Raw genomic sequence first — 19,975 nt, forward strand, 5'->3', positions numbered from 1 at the left:
TTCAATTGATTACTATCATCATAGAATGGGTGCGTAAGATACGCATATTTGTATTTACTAAGAATTTTTTATTATTATTATATCACAATTGTAATTGCGATATGCATATAAACAGGCAATATAAAATAAGCACTCGCACGAGAATGTCTTCGTTGATCGTTTGAAGGCATCTTGAGGCCGGCCGCACCTAAATAGTTTACGGAGGCACGCATAGCAGTGTTAATTTTCCCCAGAAGTTTGTCGTTTGTACTAGCACTTTACACGACACACATATCTACGTTCTAAGTGACATGCGTCTTTTGAGTATATAAATGTCTTGCAACAACTGATTATTGTGTAATCGGTTATTAGTACCATTTTTACAAGTAAAATCTCTTCTCTTTTTATGAACGTATAAGTAAACATATATATATATATATATATATATATATATATATATATATATATATATATATATATATATATATATATATATATATATAAAAATAATATAAGTAGATATATATTCGAGCTATCGATAAATATTACACAAATACCGCGGACCGCGGAATCATAAACAATTGGGTAACGCGAGGTAATTACTTTCTTATACACGTTTCGACAGCTTAAAGAGAAAATACTTTTTTTTTTAGTATGTATTTATATAATAATGGTTGATGAAATTGATAACTTACCACACGAATGAAATTACTGATCATTTCAGCCAGCTGCGGGGCACGAGTTGTGTGAAGAGGAAGACGAACTCCCGATGATATCGTTAAAGTACACACGTTTGCTCTGGCAGACCCAACTGAAACGATATCTTCAAGGGGAAGAGTTTCGAGAATCATTAATTCCCCATTTGATGATCGTTTTATTAGTCTTAGGCCGTGATGAGACACTGCGATGTGTTGTGCTTCTGGATGTTGTGGTCCAATCTTAATAATCATAATTATTCAAGTTTGTTGGATTAATTAAAAAAAAAAAAATAGATTATGTCCTTTAGAAAATATCTTCAATAGATAAAAAGAAAAATATTCGGTAATTATTTTCTTCCAGTAAATAGAATTGATGGTAATTATTTAAAAGTGGGGTCAACCCCATTTTGGGTAATAACTAGGTGAAAAATTAACATTTTTTAATTTTTTTTGATTCTGCTTGTTCTTACGGCGAATTTATAATAAAAAATGTCGTGAAAGGAAAAAATAATAATTTCGATAGCTTTTTTGCCTTTAAAAGTTGAAAAAAAAATTGGCTTTCATGTTTTTGGATAAAATTTCTATTTTATCTTTTTTTGATGTTTTTAATATATTTTTTTTTGAAAAGTACATAAAAAAAAAGAACAATTTTAAAAAAAATTCATCAAAAAAAAATGTAACATGGCCCGGCATGGATTGACCCCACTTGTAAATAATTACCGAATTGATTTTTAAAATATTCAAAATCTGTAAGATTAGCAATCCAAAATAATAATGTAAATTTTTAAATTCCAAATTACAATACTTTTTTTCTCAAAAATAATTAATAACTTTAGCGATTCGTCCCTGGTGAAAATTACCACCAGAAATAGTAAATGCAACTTCCTTAGAAGTATTTAAAAAGAAGATATTTGATTATCTGTTATCAGTAGACTTATGAGTGCTGAGTAGATTGTCATTTAATTCTTAAAATGTAGTAAGTAAAATGTTAAAAATTTAGTAATGCATTTATATTATTTTTTGTATAAACAGTTGTAATTATTGAAATTGTTTAATATTGCCATTTGGCCTGTATCTTAGCTCATTAAGGTAGTTGTCATGGTACAATATTGTTAAAAAATTAGATATTATACGCGCCGCAAAAGTATATGAGCTTGTAAATAAGTAATCCATAATTTTTACCCAAGATTATACCCGTAGAGATGCAACCCATACAATTGTTTCTGTCCGACTCTGTAGATATATACTTTTTCATAAATTGTTGAACTTTAATCCGTTATTTATAAATAATTAGACGGTCAAAAATTTTTTTTAAACTCACAACAAATACATTTAAAGACTTTTATGTCAGTTTTTTGAAAGTTTCTGACATTTTTTTTTTATAATTAAGAAACTGGTACAGAACTGCAAAGATCGTATGCAATCAATGATAAATATCTAATTTTTAATTGAATTCATCTCGGGTTATAGATGGCCAATCGACTTCAAATTTTAAGGGTAATTGTATCAGTATGTCTTTAATAAGTATACAAAAATTTAGAATTTTCTGATGGTATGCCTTAACCACGATAACTACCTTAATAAATAAATAAAATATCGCTTAGAGTCGGATTTTATGAAGTTTTGACAACTGTTATATGTTTATATCATTATACCGAATGTAATGAAAATTAATTACCAGTTATTTTACTACTATATTATTTTGTCAGCGGATGTTTTGTTACGAAACCAGCAAAGTAATCTCTACAAAAAGAAGGTATAATTACCGAACATTTCTCTTCTCAATCTATTCATTTTTCTTTAAAAAAAAAAATACTTACCGACACAGGAAAGATTCTAGCGAAATACAGAGGCCATTGTTTAGCCATATCAACGACATTTTTCTTCATCGTAATTTTATGCTGCGTACTTTGAAGGTTTTCCAAAGTAATTCCGTAGTTATCAAGTAGTTTAAGCATATTGTGGCGCTCATCTTTAGTGATTCTCATGTGATTCGACGCCAGAACATCATAAGCAACTTGACAAAATACCAAATGAAGCGCCAGAGGACTTGAAAGTGTTTCATTCGGAGCAAAAACTTCCTTTTTCACTCTCAGAGTCCAAGCGACTCGATTATAAGTGAAGTGTGTGTTCGAAGTAGGTGGATGAAGTTTCGTATCAACGATCTCCTGAGCTTTCTCAATCTCTGGTTTTTCTGGCGGCGGCAAAACAGGTTTGAGGAATTCTGGCCACTCTTCAATCTCAATCCTCTCTAATTTGTCGGTTTGGTGTGTCGAAGCAATGCTGGACCGTCGCTCCATATCATGGTCCAATTTTTTGAAGCTTTGTCTTGCTACCACGAAAGACTCTCTTGTATTGGGCACAACTCCGAATTCGCGAGTCGAGGGTAGTCCAAAACTGTCGCGAGATTTTGGCGATAAGTCTCTCATCATTCCGAAGGAATCTCTCTTGGAATTTTCGTACAAATCACGGGAGTATTTCGGATCAAAAATGTCTGAGCTTGCATCACGGCGAGAATCAAAATCTCCGTGAGTGGTGCTTCCGATATCGGTGCTGTCTTTGCTGTTGTAATAGTCTTTTGAATTTTGATCTCGGTCTTGGCCCTCACGCAAGTGTTTTTGAGACGCAAAAATGTCTCGGCTTTGGCTAAACATGTTCTGGTTTTTCGAGAAGTGGTCGTGAGTATCGGAGTCAGGTGAAGTGCGGAAGTTGTCGCGGTTTTTAGGTTCCACAGGCGCCGGTGGAGAACGTGGTTGTGGTACACCTGATTGACTATAAAAAACGAGAGGAAAAAAAAGGTAAACAACTTGGGTAGATAAACAACATTAATATTATAAATTAGCTTACTTAGTTTTAATGATAAACATATCATTTTTATTGTTTAAGAAAATACCGATTAAGAAAACCTGTCAGACAAGTTTTAAAGCTTACAATACAAAAAGAAAAAATCTACCTGTTACTGTAAATACTTCCACCTCTTGGACTGGGAGGCTGCGGCGGTGAGATCGGGGGAGGCGGAGGTACGGGCCTATTTTCCATTCTTTCGATTTGTGTTCTCACAACGTGTACCTGCGTCATCATTTCGGTGGTCCCTTTAGAGGTCACGCTTTGAGTATCATCCGCCGTTGAGGCGTAATCGTCCCATCTTCCACCTGACATCATCATCATTACATTGTTAAGTCATATTAAATTAACGTAGAGAGTGAATATAAACAGTTTATTTGATGTTAACAATTGAAAAAAATAATGGGAAGAAAATATTGAATTTAATGGATTTGAAAAGGAAAATAAAAAGTTAATTGGATAGTTTATAGCTAAGATAGTTAATTTACTATTGAATGAATGAATGATTACCTAACTGTTGCTGGAGCAGAAGCTTTCGATTGTCCTCCAGCCTATTGACCTTTACATCTTCCCGGAGCAATGCTGGCTTCTCAGTGGTCTTGGTTGAACGAACACTGTGATTTGCAGTAACTTTCTCTAAACGTTGGCGCATCTCCGAGCTGAGTTTTAACTTGCCTATGCTTCCTGGCGATGGTCTTTGAGCTCCGACTTCGTAACCAGCTCTGAAGAAATTTTTTTATTTGTTGTAGATAATTTAGCCATTTTTTTTAAATACACTGAGAGAAAAAATTTATTTTAGAAAAAATAGTTGTGACAAGAAATTAATTTATTGAAAATTTTGTTTCTTAGCTGAAGAAGTAAAAATTTTTCTGAGTATTTTTCTTGCTGAAAAAAAGTTTCTTTGATATAAAAAAAACAATTTTAGGTAGAAAACTTGAGAATTTTCATTTAAGGTCATTTTTTTTTTTTTAAATCTAGAAAACTTTTTCTTCAACAAGAAAGTTACTGTGAGAAAAATTTTTATTTCTTCAGTTAAGAAATAAAATTTTCAACAGATTAATTTCTTATTACGACCTCAGTATATAATGATATAATAGGGTAGAAAAGGGAATTGATTTATCAATTTAAGAACAACGCTAAAATTTATTGGATACTTTTGTTTGACAATAAACGGCTACGTAACAAATCACCCGCACGCCATTTCACCCCCGACAATTCACCGCGACAATTTCATGATTTTTTTGAATTTTAATTCAAATTTGATATAAAAAAAAATATTTACAAATATTTATAAAAAAAAAATTACAAATATCCCGGACACAGTGGCCCTAAAATGTCGCGGGTGAAATGACGTGCCACGCAATAAACCAGGGAGTGCGCAATAGCCTATCAGATTCGGCTTTTGCTAACCAAAACATTGGACCGGGTTCCAGCCCGACGTACACCAATGAATATTTTCAATGTTTAAAAGTATTTTTCTGCTCAGCCAAAAAAAAAAAAAAAAAAACGAGTCCAATCATAAAAAATAACCTTAGTAGTTTATGCGACTTTAAACAAATAAATAAAAAAAAAAAAAAATAAACCAGGATAGAAATTTAAAAATACTTAGTTTGTAAAGTAACTGCGCAACTTTTAGTAATTTTGCCTAGCCTGTATTAATGAAAAGAGTAAACTTAAATGTAAATACAGTTTTGCATCAAGTTGATCAATATTGGTCTACTTAAATTTCAAGCCTATATTTATTTTTTAATTAATAGTAATCAACTTCCAAGTTCTAAAAAAGTAAAAATAACTTACTTAGATTTTTTCTTCTTCTTATCTCCTTCTTCCTTATGATTTTCATGTTTCGTAACAACAGACGTCGAAATAACTGTATGATTTTCAGCTTTTGTTTCCGCAATAACGTTTTCGATTTCAAATTCCTCCCAATCAACCGATCCCTCCCCATTAACATTCCCATTGGTATTATTATACTCCTGATACTGCGGAGTAATTTTCCGTTGCTGCTGATGCTGGCGCATTTTAAACTCAGTAAAACTGTCCTGATTTTGCTGCTCATTCGAGTCACTAGGAGGTGGCCATCTCCACTTCCCGATGCGAACAGTCTTGGCCCTTCCATAGGGGTCCAAAAATGGCCTAGACTCCGAAGGATCATGGGCATCTAATGGTGGCGGCATTGGAGGAGGCGGTGGTACACCTTTAGCTATCCCAGGACTGCATTCAGTACTGCTTTTCCTATTTTTCAATTCACTTAACACATTAGTAAAATTACTCTGAATATTGCCTCTTCCAGAACTAGTTCTTTTTAACTCCGGCGTAGCTGAAATTTTCCTCTCAACACTTATTTTCCTAGCCGAGTACTCAATACTAGTTTTTCTGTTCAAATCTAGCCCAGCTTTCTTAGGTGGGCTCTGGGATCGATGAACTTGAGCTTTGACAGTCACTGTCTCTAAACGTTGACTAAGAGGGGTTGATTGCGAAGGCATGGCACGATTTGTTTGTTCACCATCTGAAAATGGTAGTGGCTGTTGAACGCCATTTTGGACTAACAACTGTTGAAATGCTTGATTCTGAGCCAGTAATTGCTGCTGAATTTGAAGATTCTGGGCCATCGCACTTTGTAGGAAGGCTCGTTGAAGATTTTGCTGGTACGCGACCATATCTGCGCTTTGATTTGGCGGAGAATTTGGATATTGAGGTAAATTAAGTCCTTGCATGTTGTAAATCGGAATTGGAAGAAAACCCGAGCCCATATTTAAGTTAGAATTCTGTCCTGATGGCAGCGACCCCGATGCGGCTGGAGGAGAGAACATTGGCATCATCATAGGTGGCGACATCATCCCCGGTGACAAAGGACTGAAGTTAAATGCTGTATTTTGATTAGGAATGTCCATATTTCCTCCGCCGCGAATCTTAGCAGACAATTCTGCCGAAGATAGCTCTTGTATCACAAGATCATCGGTAATGGCCTCTAAAAAGTCATCTAATGTTTCAGATTTTTTAACATCATCATTCACATTCTTAAAAGTCCCCTTTATACTCGCAGCTAAGCTCCTAGCATCAGAAAGCTCGTCCAAATTGCCATCCAAGACAGGCATAAATAGTTCATCCAAAAACTGGTCGACATCTGATGCCTGACTGGGAACTCTGACTCGTCTCACATGCGAAGCCAGAGATGGTGCTTCGCTAGTATCAGACATTGCCGAAGACTTGGCGCCATACTCGCTTTTCTCGATGTAAGCTCGACTAGATTGACTACCAGGTATCGTTCGCTTACTCGGGTACTGAGCTTTAATGAACCTGGTTTGAGACCTTATATAGCTGCTCTTGTCATCTTCAGACCTTCCAGTTTGACTCACTGACTGTATGTCCGGGTACTCGAAGTCTATCGTCAAATCTTCTTCTTCTTCGATGTTTGGCTCGGTAGTTCTACCGATTCTGCTGTATTTTCTTTCCTGTGACACTTCTGAGCGGGTCATATACTCGGAGTTAGAGTTAGCTGATACTTCGCCTATTCGTTCGAGACTGTGGTATCTCTCGTTTAACTTTGAAGAAGAAAGCCCTAAATTAGTCAGTTTACTTGGCGGTAAAATAATTTCTGATTGAAGTAGATTGTCAAGACTTCTACTTCGTTGTTTTTCTTTCTCGAAGTAACGATCATTCAAGGCCGATTGTCTAGATAGTCCAATTTCTCCGGAAGACTCTAAAACTGGTTCGTGAGACTGCTTTCTTGTCTATAATTAATCACAAAAAATTCATATTATGACATTTTTTATTTTGTAGAGATGTTTATTTAAATAACATCAAACTGAAAATTTTTATAAATTTTTGCATTTAGCAATTTAAGGCTTCTTAAATTTAAAACATCGCTAAGTTTCCGTTCGCTTAAAGTAGTTGTCGTGGTTAAGACATAGCGTCAGAAAATTCTAAATTTTTGTATACTTATTAAGGCCATGATACAATTACCCTAAAAATTTGAAGTCGATTGACCACCTATTGACCACGCTCTCTGCAGTTCTGTACCTGTTTCTTAGTTATAAAAAAAAAACTAACTTTCGGAAACTTTCAAAAAACTGACAGTCTTTTAATATATTTGTTGTGAGTTTAAAAAAAAAATAAAAAAAAATTTTTGACCGTCTAATTATTTATAAATAACGGATTAAAGTTCAACAATTTATGAAAAAGTTCAACAATTTATATATCTACAGAGTTGGACAGAAACAATTGTATGTGTTGCGTTTCCACGGGTACAGTCTCGCGTAAAAATTATGGATTACTTAGCTACAAGCTCATATCCCCCATGAAAAAAAAAAATATATGTCAAAATACATAAAAAATGTATTTTAAATATATTAAAAATCTATAAAAAATATATATAAAATATGTATAGCAAATATATTTTTAATAACTAACTTTTGGCCGATTTTCATATATATTTTATATATTAAAAATATATTTTAGATACATTAAAAATATATTTTTTTTATATTTTTAGCTATGTATTTTTTATGCATTTTAAGATATATTTTGAATATATCTAAAATATATATGAAAATCGGCCAAAAGTTAGTTATTAAAAATATATTTACTATACATATTTTTTATAGATTTTTAATATATTTAAAATATATTTTTTATATATTACGAGATATATTTTTTTGATATTTTTTTTTCATGTGGGATACTTTTGCGGCGCGTATAATCTCTAATTTTTTGACAATATTGTACCATGACAACTACCTTAATTCAACAATACTTGGGATTATAAAATGAATATTAAGATTAATAAATGAAAAATCAATACTAACAGGTGATTTTATTACCGGTGGCTGAGGTGGAGGCACTGCCGGTCTTCTAGGCGTTTGAAGTTCCGGTTCAACAGGCTTGTCCACCACCTTCGTCACTGGTTTTCTCTCCAAAGGCTGGAAGGTCTTTAGCACAGGCACTGGTATATCCATGTCTTGTTCCAGTTCACGAATGACTTGTGTATGCTGAAAGAGTAAAACATATATTATGACGGTAAATTCTCACGCTCGCATTCTCATTTTCGCTGATTAACAATACTGATCCATTCCTGACTCTCACCAGTAACGGTTAAAACATCTACATTATATATAATAATATATAACACTAAACACCCCACTTTACCTCTCTCTTTTTAATTGGAGGGAAGCTGTTCTTTCGTTGTTCTAGGAACATATGTTTTGCCGCTGGGAATGCCGGGGCCAACTCCATCTCGGAGATTAAGTCTAATACATAGTCAAACCCATTTGTCTCGCTGACCATCGTGTCGTAATTCCAAAGACTAACAGTCCAACCGGAATTATCAACTCCGTGGTTTTGAATTGCTAGGTTAGCTAATTCCTCGCAAGTTGTCCAAGAATCAACTGCACATGTTGTTGTTTCACCTGTTTGTTGTTGGATTAATATTAATGATGTTTATAGAAAAAAGGTTTTAGGAGTTTAGTGATACAGCGGCTAATTGAGGATTATTAAATTTATTACCGTCATAAAATCTGACGTTAAGAGCCATGTTTACTCGGTTTCTATTAGCTCTCCATTCGAGCACACACGGTGGATAACTTCTTGGTACATGATGAGCTGTTAATTGATTGTTGTTCATTATTCTTATCACTGTACGTTCTCCTTGAAGGAGCTTGCGTTGACAATAAGCCTTGTATCCATTGTAAGCGTGATCTGAGACATATCTAAGAGACAAAAATAAACGCGTATAATTTAGAGTTAATAGATTTATAAACAATTTATTTGTCATAAATCGGGGATTTTTTTTTATTTTATTAAATTCTATAACATGTCTACACAGAAAAAAAAATTTACTTGAATCAAGTAAACAATTTTAAAAAACTTATTCTTAATTTGAGTAGAAAAATTCTTAAACTAAGAAATTTTCCTTGATTCAAGAATTTTTCATCTTGATTCAAGACAATGAAACCCTTCAAAATTATTTTCTTGGTTCAAGAATTTTCATCTTGATTTAAGTTAAATTTTTTTTCAATGTAGAATATTGCCCTAAATTTTCAAGTCGATCGGAGTAAAGGCTTAAGAGATAGAGCTTTCGGAGTTTAGCGCTCAAAACTTTAAACGCATTTTTCTCAAAACGCTATTTTCAAAGTCGATTGTCAAGATTTCTCGAAAACTACAGAACCGATTTTGATGAAATTTGGCACGTGTCTTCGAGATACGATTGACAAGAACTTGGACGGAGGATTTATTTTTTTAATCGCAACTAATTTAAAAAATAAGAATGTGAAAATTTTAGTTAAAATTGCATTTTTTTTTAAACACTTTCAAAAATCCAAATTAAAAAATTTTTTTTTGTTCAAACGTTCAAATTCTAGTTTTAGGTATTAATTAATAAATAAAAGACCCAATTTGATTTATTGATTTCACATGATCCTGTTATGAGTTTATACACTAATAAAAAAACTAACTTGAGAACCAAAATCTTGAGCCAAGAATACCATTTTGAAGAAAATGACTTTCTTGAGTCAAGAGAATAAATTCTTGAAACAAGAAAATTTTCTTAAACCAAGAATAATTTTTTAACTCAAGATAATCATTTTCTTTAAAATGGTATTCTTGGCTCAAGATTTTGGCTCTTGAGTCAAGTTAATTTTTTTATCGATGTACTGTTAACGCGAAAGCTTCATTTTTTTTGAGAGGTCTCCGGAAAGACGTCGCAATGACTGAGTTTTAAATATTTTTCAACGAAAATTGCAGAAAATGTATATTAAATATGTGTCTTTAATATAAAAAGAATATTAAATTGAAAATTTCATTTTTTACAAAAAAAAAAAAAAAAAAGAAGTGTCTATTTAAGCGTAAAAAAATCCTGATAAATTCACGCGGCGTGAATTTATTAGGACTTCTTACGTTTGAACAGACATGTCCAAAAAAAATTTTTTTTGAAAATATGCCATTTTTTGACGGAGTAAGCGCATGTAACCCCTTAAGATCAACTAAAATGTGTATAACAACAAACTTACTTCAAAAAGTATTTAAATAACGTTGGACTAGGTTGAAAAGCTGACAAGCAATTGGCTAGAAGCAACCATCCTCGTTCTTTATTTTGATCATTTTCATTCTTCCAGGTTTGATTGGCCAGTTGACAAAGTATTTCATCACGTAATTTCTCATTGACAATCCCTTTATTAACAATATAGTCACCTAGCGCATGCTCCCGTTTTCCGCTGAGATTATTTTCATTCATGAATCTTAAAATCAGCTTGAATATCATCAGCGAATCCGTATAATCTTGATCCCGTGCCTTAGCCAAGAACGGGGTCTTTATTGGTTCGCGCTTCATGCCAAAAATGTGACTTTTGAAGTAAATATTAGTAAATTTAGAGAACTGATGTTGGTCAATATCCGATGGCAGACTGTACGTGAGAGGAAGTGGAGTAACAGAGCCGACTACTTTCAATAAGTTCCTTTCGGTATGCAGCGGTTGCCAATCTGTCGAGTAATTATTTGTTTAGTAATATAATAATATTGCCGGTAATAAAAACTGTAATAAGCACAAGTAAAATATTTACCGTCGAGTTTACTGTAAATAAATGCCAATTCCGCTGGAATTTCAAGATGATTAACGCCAGCAACAGCTCTGGAAGTTCTTTCCTGTTCTTCCCGTTGTTGTTTGGCTTTAGCGCGTTCTCTGCTTGCCCTTTCTATTTCCGCGCGTTTAGCCATTTCTTCCTTAAGTACTTTGAAATTTTCTCGTTCTTTTTTACCACGATAGAGCTTTTGCGCCATAATAACGCCTTTTTTCAAAGCACGGAAATTTTTCCTCTCGCGATAGCCACGGTAGACTGCTTGAAGAAAGACAGTACTACGGGATATATTTAAAAATCTACGTCTTGCTAGAAAACCTCTCGTGTATCTGAAACAAACATTAATAACAACAATAAATATAAAAAGCACCATTCGGCCACACTCGATATTAATAGCTAGATTTTTTGTTTGAAGATTGAAAAAAATACGATATTAAAAGGCAATAATGCCCTAAAATTTATTTTTTATTAAATTTTTGCAAATAACGATATGAGACTGACTATAACAAATAGATATTCAAAGATATCTACCTAAAAAATAGGATTTCTAACAGACGAAAGTCATTTGATGATAAAAGCTAAAAATTAATTTATTCTTGATATTTTTTAATTTTCCCAACTACGAAATAAATTGAAAAAAGTATCAAAAGTCGACGAATAATAGCTTAAATTGAAGATAATAATGTGAACTTTAAAATAAATTTTACGGCTTAAAAATTATTTAAAGAAAAAGGCCCGAAATACGTTCATTGAAAAATTTTTTCAAATTTTCAAAATCATCGAATTAATTAAAAAAATCATAAAAACTAGAAGAATAATAGCTTAAATTGAAGGTAATTAAATGAAGTTTGAGATAAATTTAATAGATTTCATCTATCTTTTACATCTGAAAAATTCTTTCCATAAAATATGCGAAATTCGGAATTTTTTTAAAATAAAAAAAATTTTCAAATTGCCCAATTGCCCAATTTTAAAACACAGTAACTGTAAAATTTTTATTCCTGATTTTTTTTAGTATTGCTGCATTTCTTATAATTTTTAGACCCTAATTTCAAGTACTTTTTTAACCCGTTCCTGCCTTTACGGTCATTTTTTTCTGCTAGTATAAATCTAATTCAAGTGGATAGTAATATTCCATCTTCACTAACAATTTGGGACAGATCGTCCCTGGAGAGTTAGGTCGATGGGTAACCATCGAATTTGAACACTAGTTAGCTGGTGAATGCTAGTATCTGTTAACTCAATTTTTAAGTATTAACGATGGAAAGCCACTGAGAATGAAGAGCAACTTTTGAAAAAGTCCATGAAAAATTAACCAAGCCAGGAATCAAACCTGGATCTCCTCGATTACATGTCAGGATGTTTTTACCATTAAGCTACCGGGTCATTCTCCACTTACTTCTTCTCAGTATACTCTTAACTCTCAGTAGCTGTTAATACTTGACTTTACCCCCTCCCTTTAAACTCTATACTACGATGGTAGTTGTAGTACTTCTGTTTATATTTCTAGGCACTTGAATTAGATTTATACTAGCAGAAAAAAATGACCGTAAAGACAGGAACGGGTTAAAAAAGAATTATATTATCACGGTCGGAAAAATTAGTAGAAGTTAAAATTTCAAGTACTTTTTCTTAAAAATATATATATTCAAGTATTTTCTATTCATAAATTAAATTTTTTATCAATTTGGCGTGCAAACTTTTTTCTAATAAGAAAAATTTTAAAAAATCTTAAAATTGTCAGTTACTGTGTTTTGAAATTGGGCAGCCGACTTGATCTTAGTATTGATCCACAGAATGAGCCCACAAAATTTCATAAAGATCGATTGATCTTTTTTAACATTACTCGATGAAATGAAACATATTTTGACAAAATTTTCTAAAAATTACATGAGACCGGCTACAACAGATAGATTTCTAAAGAAATCTACCTAATAACAGCAATAAAATTATCGCTCTAAATAAAACAAAAATGCGAATGGTAGATAATTGGTGAGTATATTGGACTTACCGTTGAACGGTAATAGCTGCGCGTTCTAAAATTAACGCTCGATTATACTCCAAGTTCCTTTCGAGTGATTCACGAAGAAAAACGCGGGTCAAGCCTAATTGATATTGATCATGAGCGTCTGCTGGTGCAGCTTTGTCTAAGATTATGCGACAGAGTTCCTTGTTGGGCGCGCCTCTAGGCAATCTTGTGGATATCAAGTACCGATACCGATCTACAAAATGACCAAAGAGAAGCCGTACTGGATAACCGGTCTTTCTGATCCGTATCGTCTCAAGCATTCCCGTGTAACGAAGTTGCTCCAGAACACAAGGCATGTCGAATTTCATTGGCGACTTGTCGTTGTTCGGCTTAATGCATCTCACGAACCACGGATTGCATTGAGACATTGACTCTAATAGCTGCTGAAGACTGTCGTGGAACCGCGCGGATACTGTTGGTGTTCTTGGTTTCATCGTGACAAATCGACCATTTGGTTTGTTCACTGTCTTATTGGCCTCGTGCGCAGATCTCACGTGCTGGAACATCTTACTAACCATCTGAATTTTACTGCTAATGAGAAGCTCTACGACGTCCGATCTCAATGTGTCTCGATTTTTGTCCAAGAATCCGTCGACGTTGTACCAGACTTGACCGGCGTAGTGCTTTATCGCGAACTCCGCGGAATTCATCCGTGGTCTAGAGTAAAGTTCACTGAGGGCGTGATTGTAGTGGCATTTCTCGAGAAAAGAAAGATCGGTGGCTTTTGGAAAATTACTTTCATCATCTAGCAGGTGAAGAATTCCTACTGGTTTCTTGGCAATCAAATGAATAACTGGTAGATTGTCCTGTGGGTGAATAAAATTGATTAAAAAAAAAGTAATTCGTTATCATTTCTTTAAGAAATTAAGAAAAGCTAGCAACCTGCAGTCATTATAATGAGGAAACTTTGGCTTAAAGCTTTTTTGATATTTATAATCATAATCACACTACACAGAACAAAAATGTTCTTGAATCAAGTATATAATTTTGAAGAACTTCATCTTCTTGATTTGAGTAAAAAAATTCTTAATCTAAGAAATTTTTACTTGATTTAAGTAAATTTTGCTTGATTCAAGAATTTTTCGTCTTGACGATTCAATTACTCTCTTCAAAATTATTTTTTTGGTTCAAGAATTTTCCTCTCTAATCAAGTTAATTTTTTTTTCAGTGTATACATAGTTTGGGAATTTTTTAAATAAATTTTAAACATAATATTGCTATGATAGGATCAATTACGAATAATTTGATAAACAAGTGTGTCGGAATAAATTTAGAGAACCAACAAACTATTCAAAAAAATTTTTTTTTTTAAACATAAAATTTTTTTAAGCATTGATGTTATAAACTAATTCACATTAAAATTTCGTATAAGAAAATTATTCATAGAAAATCTCTGTATTATTTTTAATTTTGATATTGTCTGTTAAAGGTGAATTTAAAAAAATAATAATTTAAGTAACTAAAAAACAGGCTTCAATAGAAAACCAAACTAAAAAGGAGAGAAAAATTTTCAAAAAGTTTAAAATTAAAATAGAGTGATTAACAAAAGAATTCACTTTATCGTGAACAAGTACGAGTTGTGATAATAACTATGTGACTGCCGAGATTTACGGATTATGAATAAGAAAACTTTGGCTTAACGATTTTTTGATATTTATAATCACACTATTCATAGTTTGGGAATTTTTTAAATAAATTCAAAAAATAATAGTGTTATGAAAAGATCAATTACAAATAATTTAAAAGACAAATGTGATGGAACAAATTTAGAGAACCAACAAACTATTCAAAACTCCTCCAAAAACTTAGCATAAAAAATTGAATATCATTGAAAAATATCTAAACCCGTGAGAAGGCACAAATTCTTGTCTAGACCTTTTTGATGATACCAAATTTAACTATGAAAGTTCTTCTCAAAATAATAATATGCTCGTCACAAAAATTTTTTTACTCTCTCAATTATTTAAATCACAAATGAATATCGCTGAAAAAATTAAAGAACCAATTTACGATAAAGATATATCGGTTACAAAATTTTTCTTAGTCTCTTCATTATATAAATTAATTTTTACCTTATACTCACATTCATATGTACAAAATAAAATAATTAAATAAACATAAATGACGTTTATCGTGAAATTCGAATCTATTTAAAACTTTTGGGAGAATTTATCATAATAAATTAACTATTGCTTAAAAGCATATGAAACCTCAAAAAAGTACAAATTCAGGCCATGGTCTTTTTAATGATACCTTTCCTTATTCTTTAAATTATATACTTTATCCGAAAGTGTTGATAAACATGCAAGAAACTTAAAATTTGACGAACTATCTCCAAAAACCATCAAAAGCTTCCAAAAAGCTAATAAATAATTCTTTAAAAAACTTACAGTGTAATTAATAGTCGTCCAGTCAATTTTTTCTTTCGCATATTCCTGCTGTTCTAGTTTGAATATATGTTTGTTGAAGTAGAAATGAAGATTTTCATTAGCGTAGTTGATGCATAGTTGCTCAAAGCTGTTTTCTGTGAAATTCTCAAACCCAAAAATATCTAGGATGGATATCGCCGAGATTTGTTTAGTTCCTTTGTAAACAATGTGGTTGACCCGTGCGACTAGCCAAGAGAAAAGCGAGCTATAGAGAGCCTTTGCGAAGGCATCTCGCGCGTCTAAGGCTTGGTCAATATTTAAGGCTGTTAACACTCTTTCATTCCTCGCTTCCTAAATACATAAATTACTCTTTTATTCACTACACTGTAATTCACTTTACTGTCGTAAATTAAAAATTTAAACTTACGGTAGTTTTTGTCGTAAGCGCCCGAATAATTCCCTCGACATTTATCTGCAAAAGATGAGCCGCCCAGCGTATTTCGGCATCCGAGCCTACTTCAACGCCCTCTTGACCGTGTCTCATTTGCTTTCTATGGAAATAGACATTCCCGAGATGAAGAACACTTGCCAAAATTCGGAATATGGTGTCTTGTTCTTCGGAAGTGAATCCGAGGACTTGCATCGCTGATAGCAAGGCTTTGAAATCTTGGGTGTCATTTTTTCCATCTATTTGACAGCTTCCTCCCTTAAATTATTATTTATCATGATAATTAATTGTTTATTTGTTGGTACCTAATGCTTCCAAAGATTATTAGAAGAGAGTTTACCTGATTAAGGTAAAAATACTTGTCGGGAGTAAGAAGACCGTATTTGTCTCTCAGTTGTTGATCAAGGCCAGCGAGAAGTTCGTAGAATACATGATAGTTTCTCTCGTCTGATGCCTGGGTTACTATTCTACTCTTTTCTAATAAATACTGCGTTACTCGTCCACCGACTATCACTCCGCTATAAATTTATGATAAAAAATTTATGTAATCCGTCAAACTAATAGGTTAGAGAAGATTTATTGGGCGAAGAAGGTAGGCTAAGTTTACATTTAAATTCAAATTTTGAGAAAATTTTATTACTACATATGAGTTGAATAAACTGGAGTATACAAAATTTGACATTTGTTTTGTATGAGATTATGTACTTCTTCAAGGCTAAATTGGTGAATCTGTAGACTAATTATTAACGAAGAGATTTATACTTTGTATTGAGTTGATAATGTTTAGATAATTGAAGATGATAGTCTACACGGAAAAAAGAAAACGAGAAAAATTACATTATATAATGTAACGTGGCGCTTCATATAAAAAACGGGAAAAATTAAAGTTTCAGATTGTAATTATTAGAGATTTTGTAAGAATTACATTGTAAAATGTAAATATTACATTGAAAGTTCTGTAAATTAACATTCAAAGTTTGAATTTATAAAATTGTTCCTTCGAACTGCAATTTTTCTAGTATTTTATATGAAGCGACGCTTATTACTATTTATAATGTAATTTTTCTCTTTTTCTTTTTTCCGTATACGGATTGATCAATAAACTTCTTAGAAAATTAGTGAGGAAAAGAATTCTTAAAAAAAATTTGCGGTATAAAATAAATTTTTATTATAGAAAAGAAATGAATGCCCGGGTCGAAAAAAAATCTTAATTTTGATTGAAAATTCAAGTCAAAAACCTCTCAATTTTAACTTGCTTAAGCAAGTTAGCAAGTAAGCAAGTTAACTAATTAGTTTCTGTTATAAGTGTAAAATTTCCATAATATTTGATTTACTTTTGACTTTTTTTGGCTTAATTAGGATCGATTTAAGACAAAAAAAAAGTCACAATTAAGTTAAATAAATAATTTAAATAAAAAACAGTTAAGATTAAGACAAAAAAAGTCAAGATCTAAGTTAAAAATGTCGGTAAATTGACAACTTCAAGTGAAGTTAAGTCCAACTAAATCAAAATTAAGATTTCTTTTCGACCCGAGTGGTATAAGTTTTTTATTGTTAAAAAAAAATGTTTGTTTTGTACGCTTCATTGAAATAATAATGAAATAGTAATTGTAAATAACTTACTCTCGAAAATGAACTTCAAGATATTTTCCAAATCGACTACTGTTATTATTCCTCGGTGTTTTCGCATTTCCAAAGCTTTCTAAAAGAGGCGCAGCTTCCAAAATTTGTTCGGTAACAAGATTACTTGGTGCACGATTAACAGCCGCCAGATATTGCATTACAAGTTTAGTAGATTCGGTTTTACCGGAACCAGATTCACCAGAAATAACTACCACTTGGTTTGCGGTTGAGTTATTAGCGGCTGAAACTTGACTATAAGCCGAAGAACCCATGGCAAAAAGATGTCTGGAATTAAGTATATTTGAATATTATTTCAATGTCAACATAGTTGTGTATTTATGATTATTTATATATTCTTTTTTTTATTTTTAATTTACACTTACGGCGGTAATGTTCCGAGGATTCTTCCTTCGTATAATTTGACTTGGTCTAAGCCATAAATGTCAAACATCTTGTACGGATTCACGGCCACGAGGATACTGCCTGTATATGTCTGTAATTAATAATATGAGATAAAAAACCGGTTATTAACCGAAAATAAAAATATAACTGTCAGATTAATGCAAAATATTTTTTTAATAAACTTACGTAGATAAGCTCTTTGTCATATCGGATTTTTAGGTTCCAAAGTAGAGATGCTTCATTTAAATCACTACAAAAATTTGTTAATTTTATTACTTGTATTCTTATAGCAGTAATTATTGTTATAAAATAATTCATTTGAAAATGGGCAAGGTGTTATTATCTACTTATTTTTTCTTAATAATTTTGCAGAAATAATTAGTAAAAAAAATTAAAATATTGTGTTGTAATTGAAAAATTGTCGAGTCTTGTCAGAGTATGAATCAAGTAAACAAATTTGAAAAATTTCATCTTCTTGATTTTCGTAGAAAAATTGGTAATTATTTACAAGTGGGATTACCCCATTTTTAGCCATAACTAGGTAAAAAATTAACATTTTCAAATTTGTTTTTTTGATTCTGCTTGTTTTTACGGTACATTTATGATAAAAAATGTCGTGAAAGAAAAAAATAAAGATTTCGATAGCTTTTTTGCCTTTAAAAGTTCGAAAAAATTTTGGCTCTCATGTTTTTGGATAAAATTTCTATTTTATCTTTTTTTTGACATTTTTGATATCTATTTTTTTGAAAAGTATATAAAAAAACGAACTAAAAAAAAAAAAAAGTTGAATAATACAATTTTCTAAAAAATTTGTAAATTTTTTTTAAAATTTGTTAAAATTGTGATAATCAACTTTTTTTTTAATTGTTTATTTTTTTAATGTATTTTTAAAAAAAAAAAAAAAAATATATATATATATATATATATATATATATATATATATATATATATATCAGTAAAATCAAATAGAAATTTCTTTCAAAAAATTGAAAATGAAAATAGTTGACACCACTTGTAAATATTTATCAAAAAAATCTTAAACTAAAAAATTTTTTTTGATTTAAGTAAATTTTACTTGATTTAAAAATTTTTCGTCTTGATTAAAAAGAATGAAACTCTTCAAAATTATTTTCTTGTTTCAAGATAATTTTTTTTCAGTGTAGATAAAATATTTACCGTCCAAATAATCTGTCATATCCATACTTAAAATAAAGTTCTTACATAAACCATATCAACAGAAAATATTTGTAAAATAAACTAGCCATGCAGCGCTCCATTTAATTTACACCTTGTCAATTTTCATAACACTTATTTCATAACAAATCGATTACATAAAAACCAAAGTATAAATATTATTGATTATAAAATTATTATCATTACTTCAATTGAATCATATCCTCGACTCCATTCTGCCCAAGATCTTGTCTAGGCTTCACTCCAGTCAGGTTTGTAAGCGTAAAAGTTTGCGGCTGAAAAAAAAGTTGTTTTCAACATCTTAGCAATAATATTTAAGTTGACTTTCATATTCAAGCGAAGAATATGAAACTCGATCTTAATCCATCAACATTTCATGCAACAACAACAACAATATCAAATAAAAGCCAAAACATTTTAGATGATATAGATTTATAAATTTTTAAAACGTGTCTCGTTTGCAAAAAAGTACTAGGATCAGAATCGCTAAATTTTAAACTCTAAATTCCTTTAACGAAACACGCGAGTTGTCCAAGGTCGAGCACACGTTTGAGAACAATGGAAATTTTTCTCTTCATATTATTTTATTGGTCTTTTTTTACATCTTATATTACAGCAGATGTCTTTTTATTTATTTAGTTTATTTTTGAATAAAGCCATACCAATATTATACAGGTTTTTTTCATTGTAACAAACCAGCATTTTTATCAGTCATTATCCAAACAAACTACGAGTTGTTAAACGTAATATTAATTCTTCCTCGCATTTTCTCAAATAATAATTCGTATGTTTACTTAATTTCTTGTATTCAAAATTCA

The 19,975-nt window shown here is 31.5% G+C and overlaps 1 protein-coding gene across 1 annotated transcript in view; it reads right to left on the bottom strand.

Annotated features, from left to right (window-relative positions):
* LOC123269467 (unconventional myosin-XV) overlaps positions 1 to 19,975 on the bottom strand; it is a 67,529-nt gene that overhangs the window by 30,157 nt on the left and 17,397 nt on the right. The window contains exons 4-21 of the mRNA XM_044735179.1: positions 19,344 to 19,432; positions 18,150 to 18,213; positions 17,945 to 18,054; positions 17,562 to 17,846; positions 16,279 to 16,456; positions 15,918 to 16,196; positions 15,512 to 15,841; positions 13,104 to 13,927; positions 11,078 to 11,421; positions 10,529 to 10,997; positions 9,027 to 9,229; positions 8,670 to 8,929; positions 8,330 to 8,512; positions 5,319 to 7,255; positions 4,032 to 4,243; positions 3,631 to 3,829; positions 2,498 to 3,449; positions 675 to 917 (exon numbers count right to left, since the gene is read on the bottom strand). Coding sequence (XP_044591114.1) covers positions 675 to 917; positions 2,498 to 3,449; positions 3,631 to 3,829; positions 4,032 to 4,243; positions 5,319 to 7,255; positions 8,330 to 8,512; positions 8,670 to 8,929; positions 9,027 to 9,229; positions 10,529 to 10,997; positions 11,078 to 11,421; positions 13,104 to 13,927; positions 15,512 to 15,841; positions 15,918 to 16,196; positions 16,279 to 16,456; positions 17,562 to 17,846; positions 17,945 to 18,054; positions 18,150 to 18,213; positions 19,344 to 19,432 — 7,161 coding nt within the window. The remainder of the gene's footprint in view (positions 1 to 674; positions 918 to 2,497; positions 3,450 to 3,630; positions 3,830 to 4,031; positions 4,244 to 5,318; positions 7,256 to 8,329; positions 8,513 to 8,669; positions 8,930 to 9,026; positions 9,230 to 10,528; positions 10,998 to 11,077; positions 11,422 to 13,103; positions 13,928 to 15,511; positions 15,842 to 15,917; positions 16,197 to 16,278; positions 16,457 to 17,561; positions 17,847 to 17,944; positions 18,055 to 18,149; positions 18,214 to 19,343; positions 19,433 to 19,975) is intronic.

The sequence above is a fragment of the Cotesia glomerata genome, linkage group LG7 (genome assembly GCF_020080835.1).
Source record: "Cotesia glomerata isolate CgM1 linkage group LG7, MPM_Cglom_v2.3, whole genome shotgun sequence".
NCBI lineage: Eukaryota > Metazoa > Arthropoda > Insecta > Hymenoptera > Braconidae > Cotesia > Cotesia glomerata.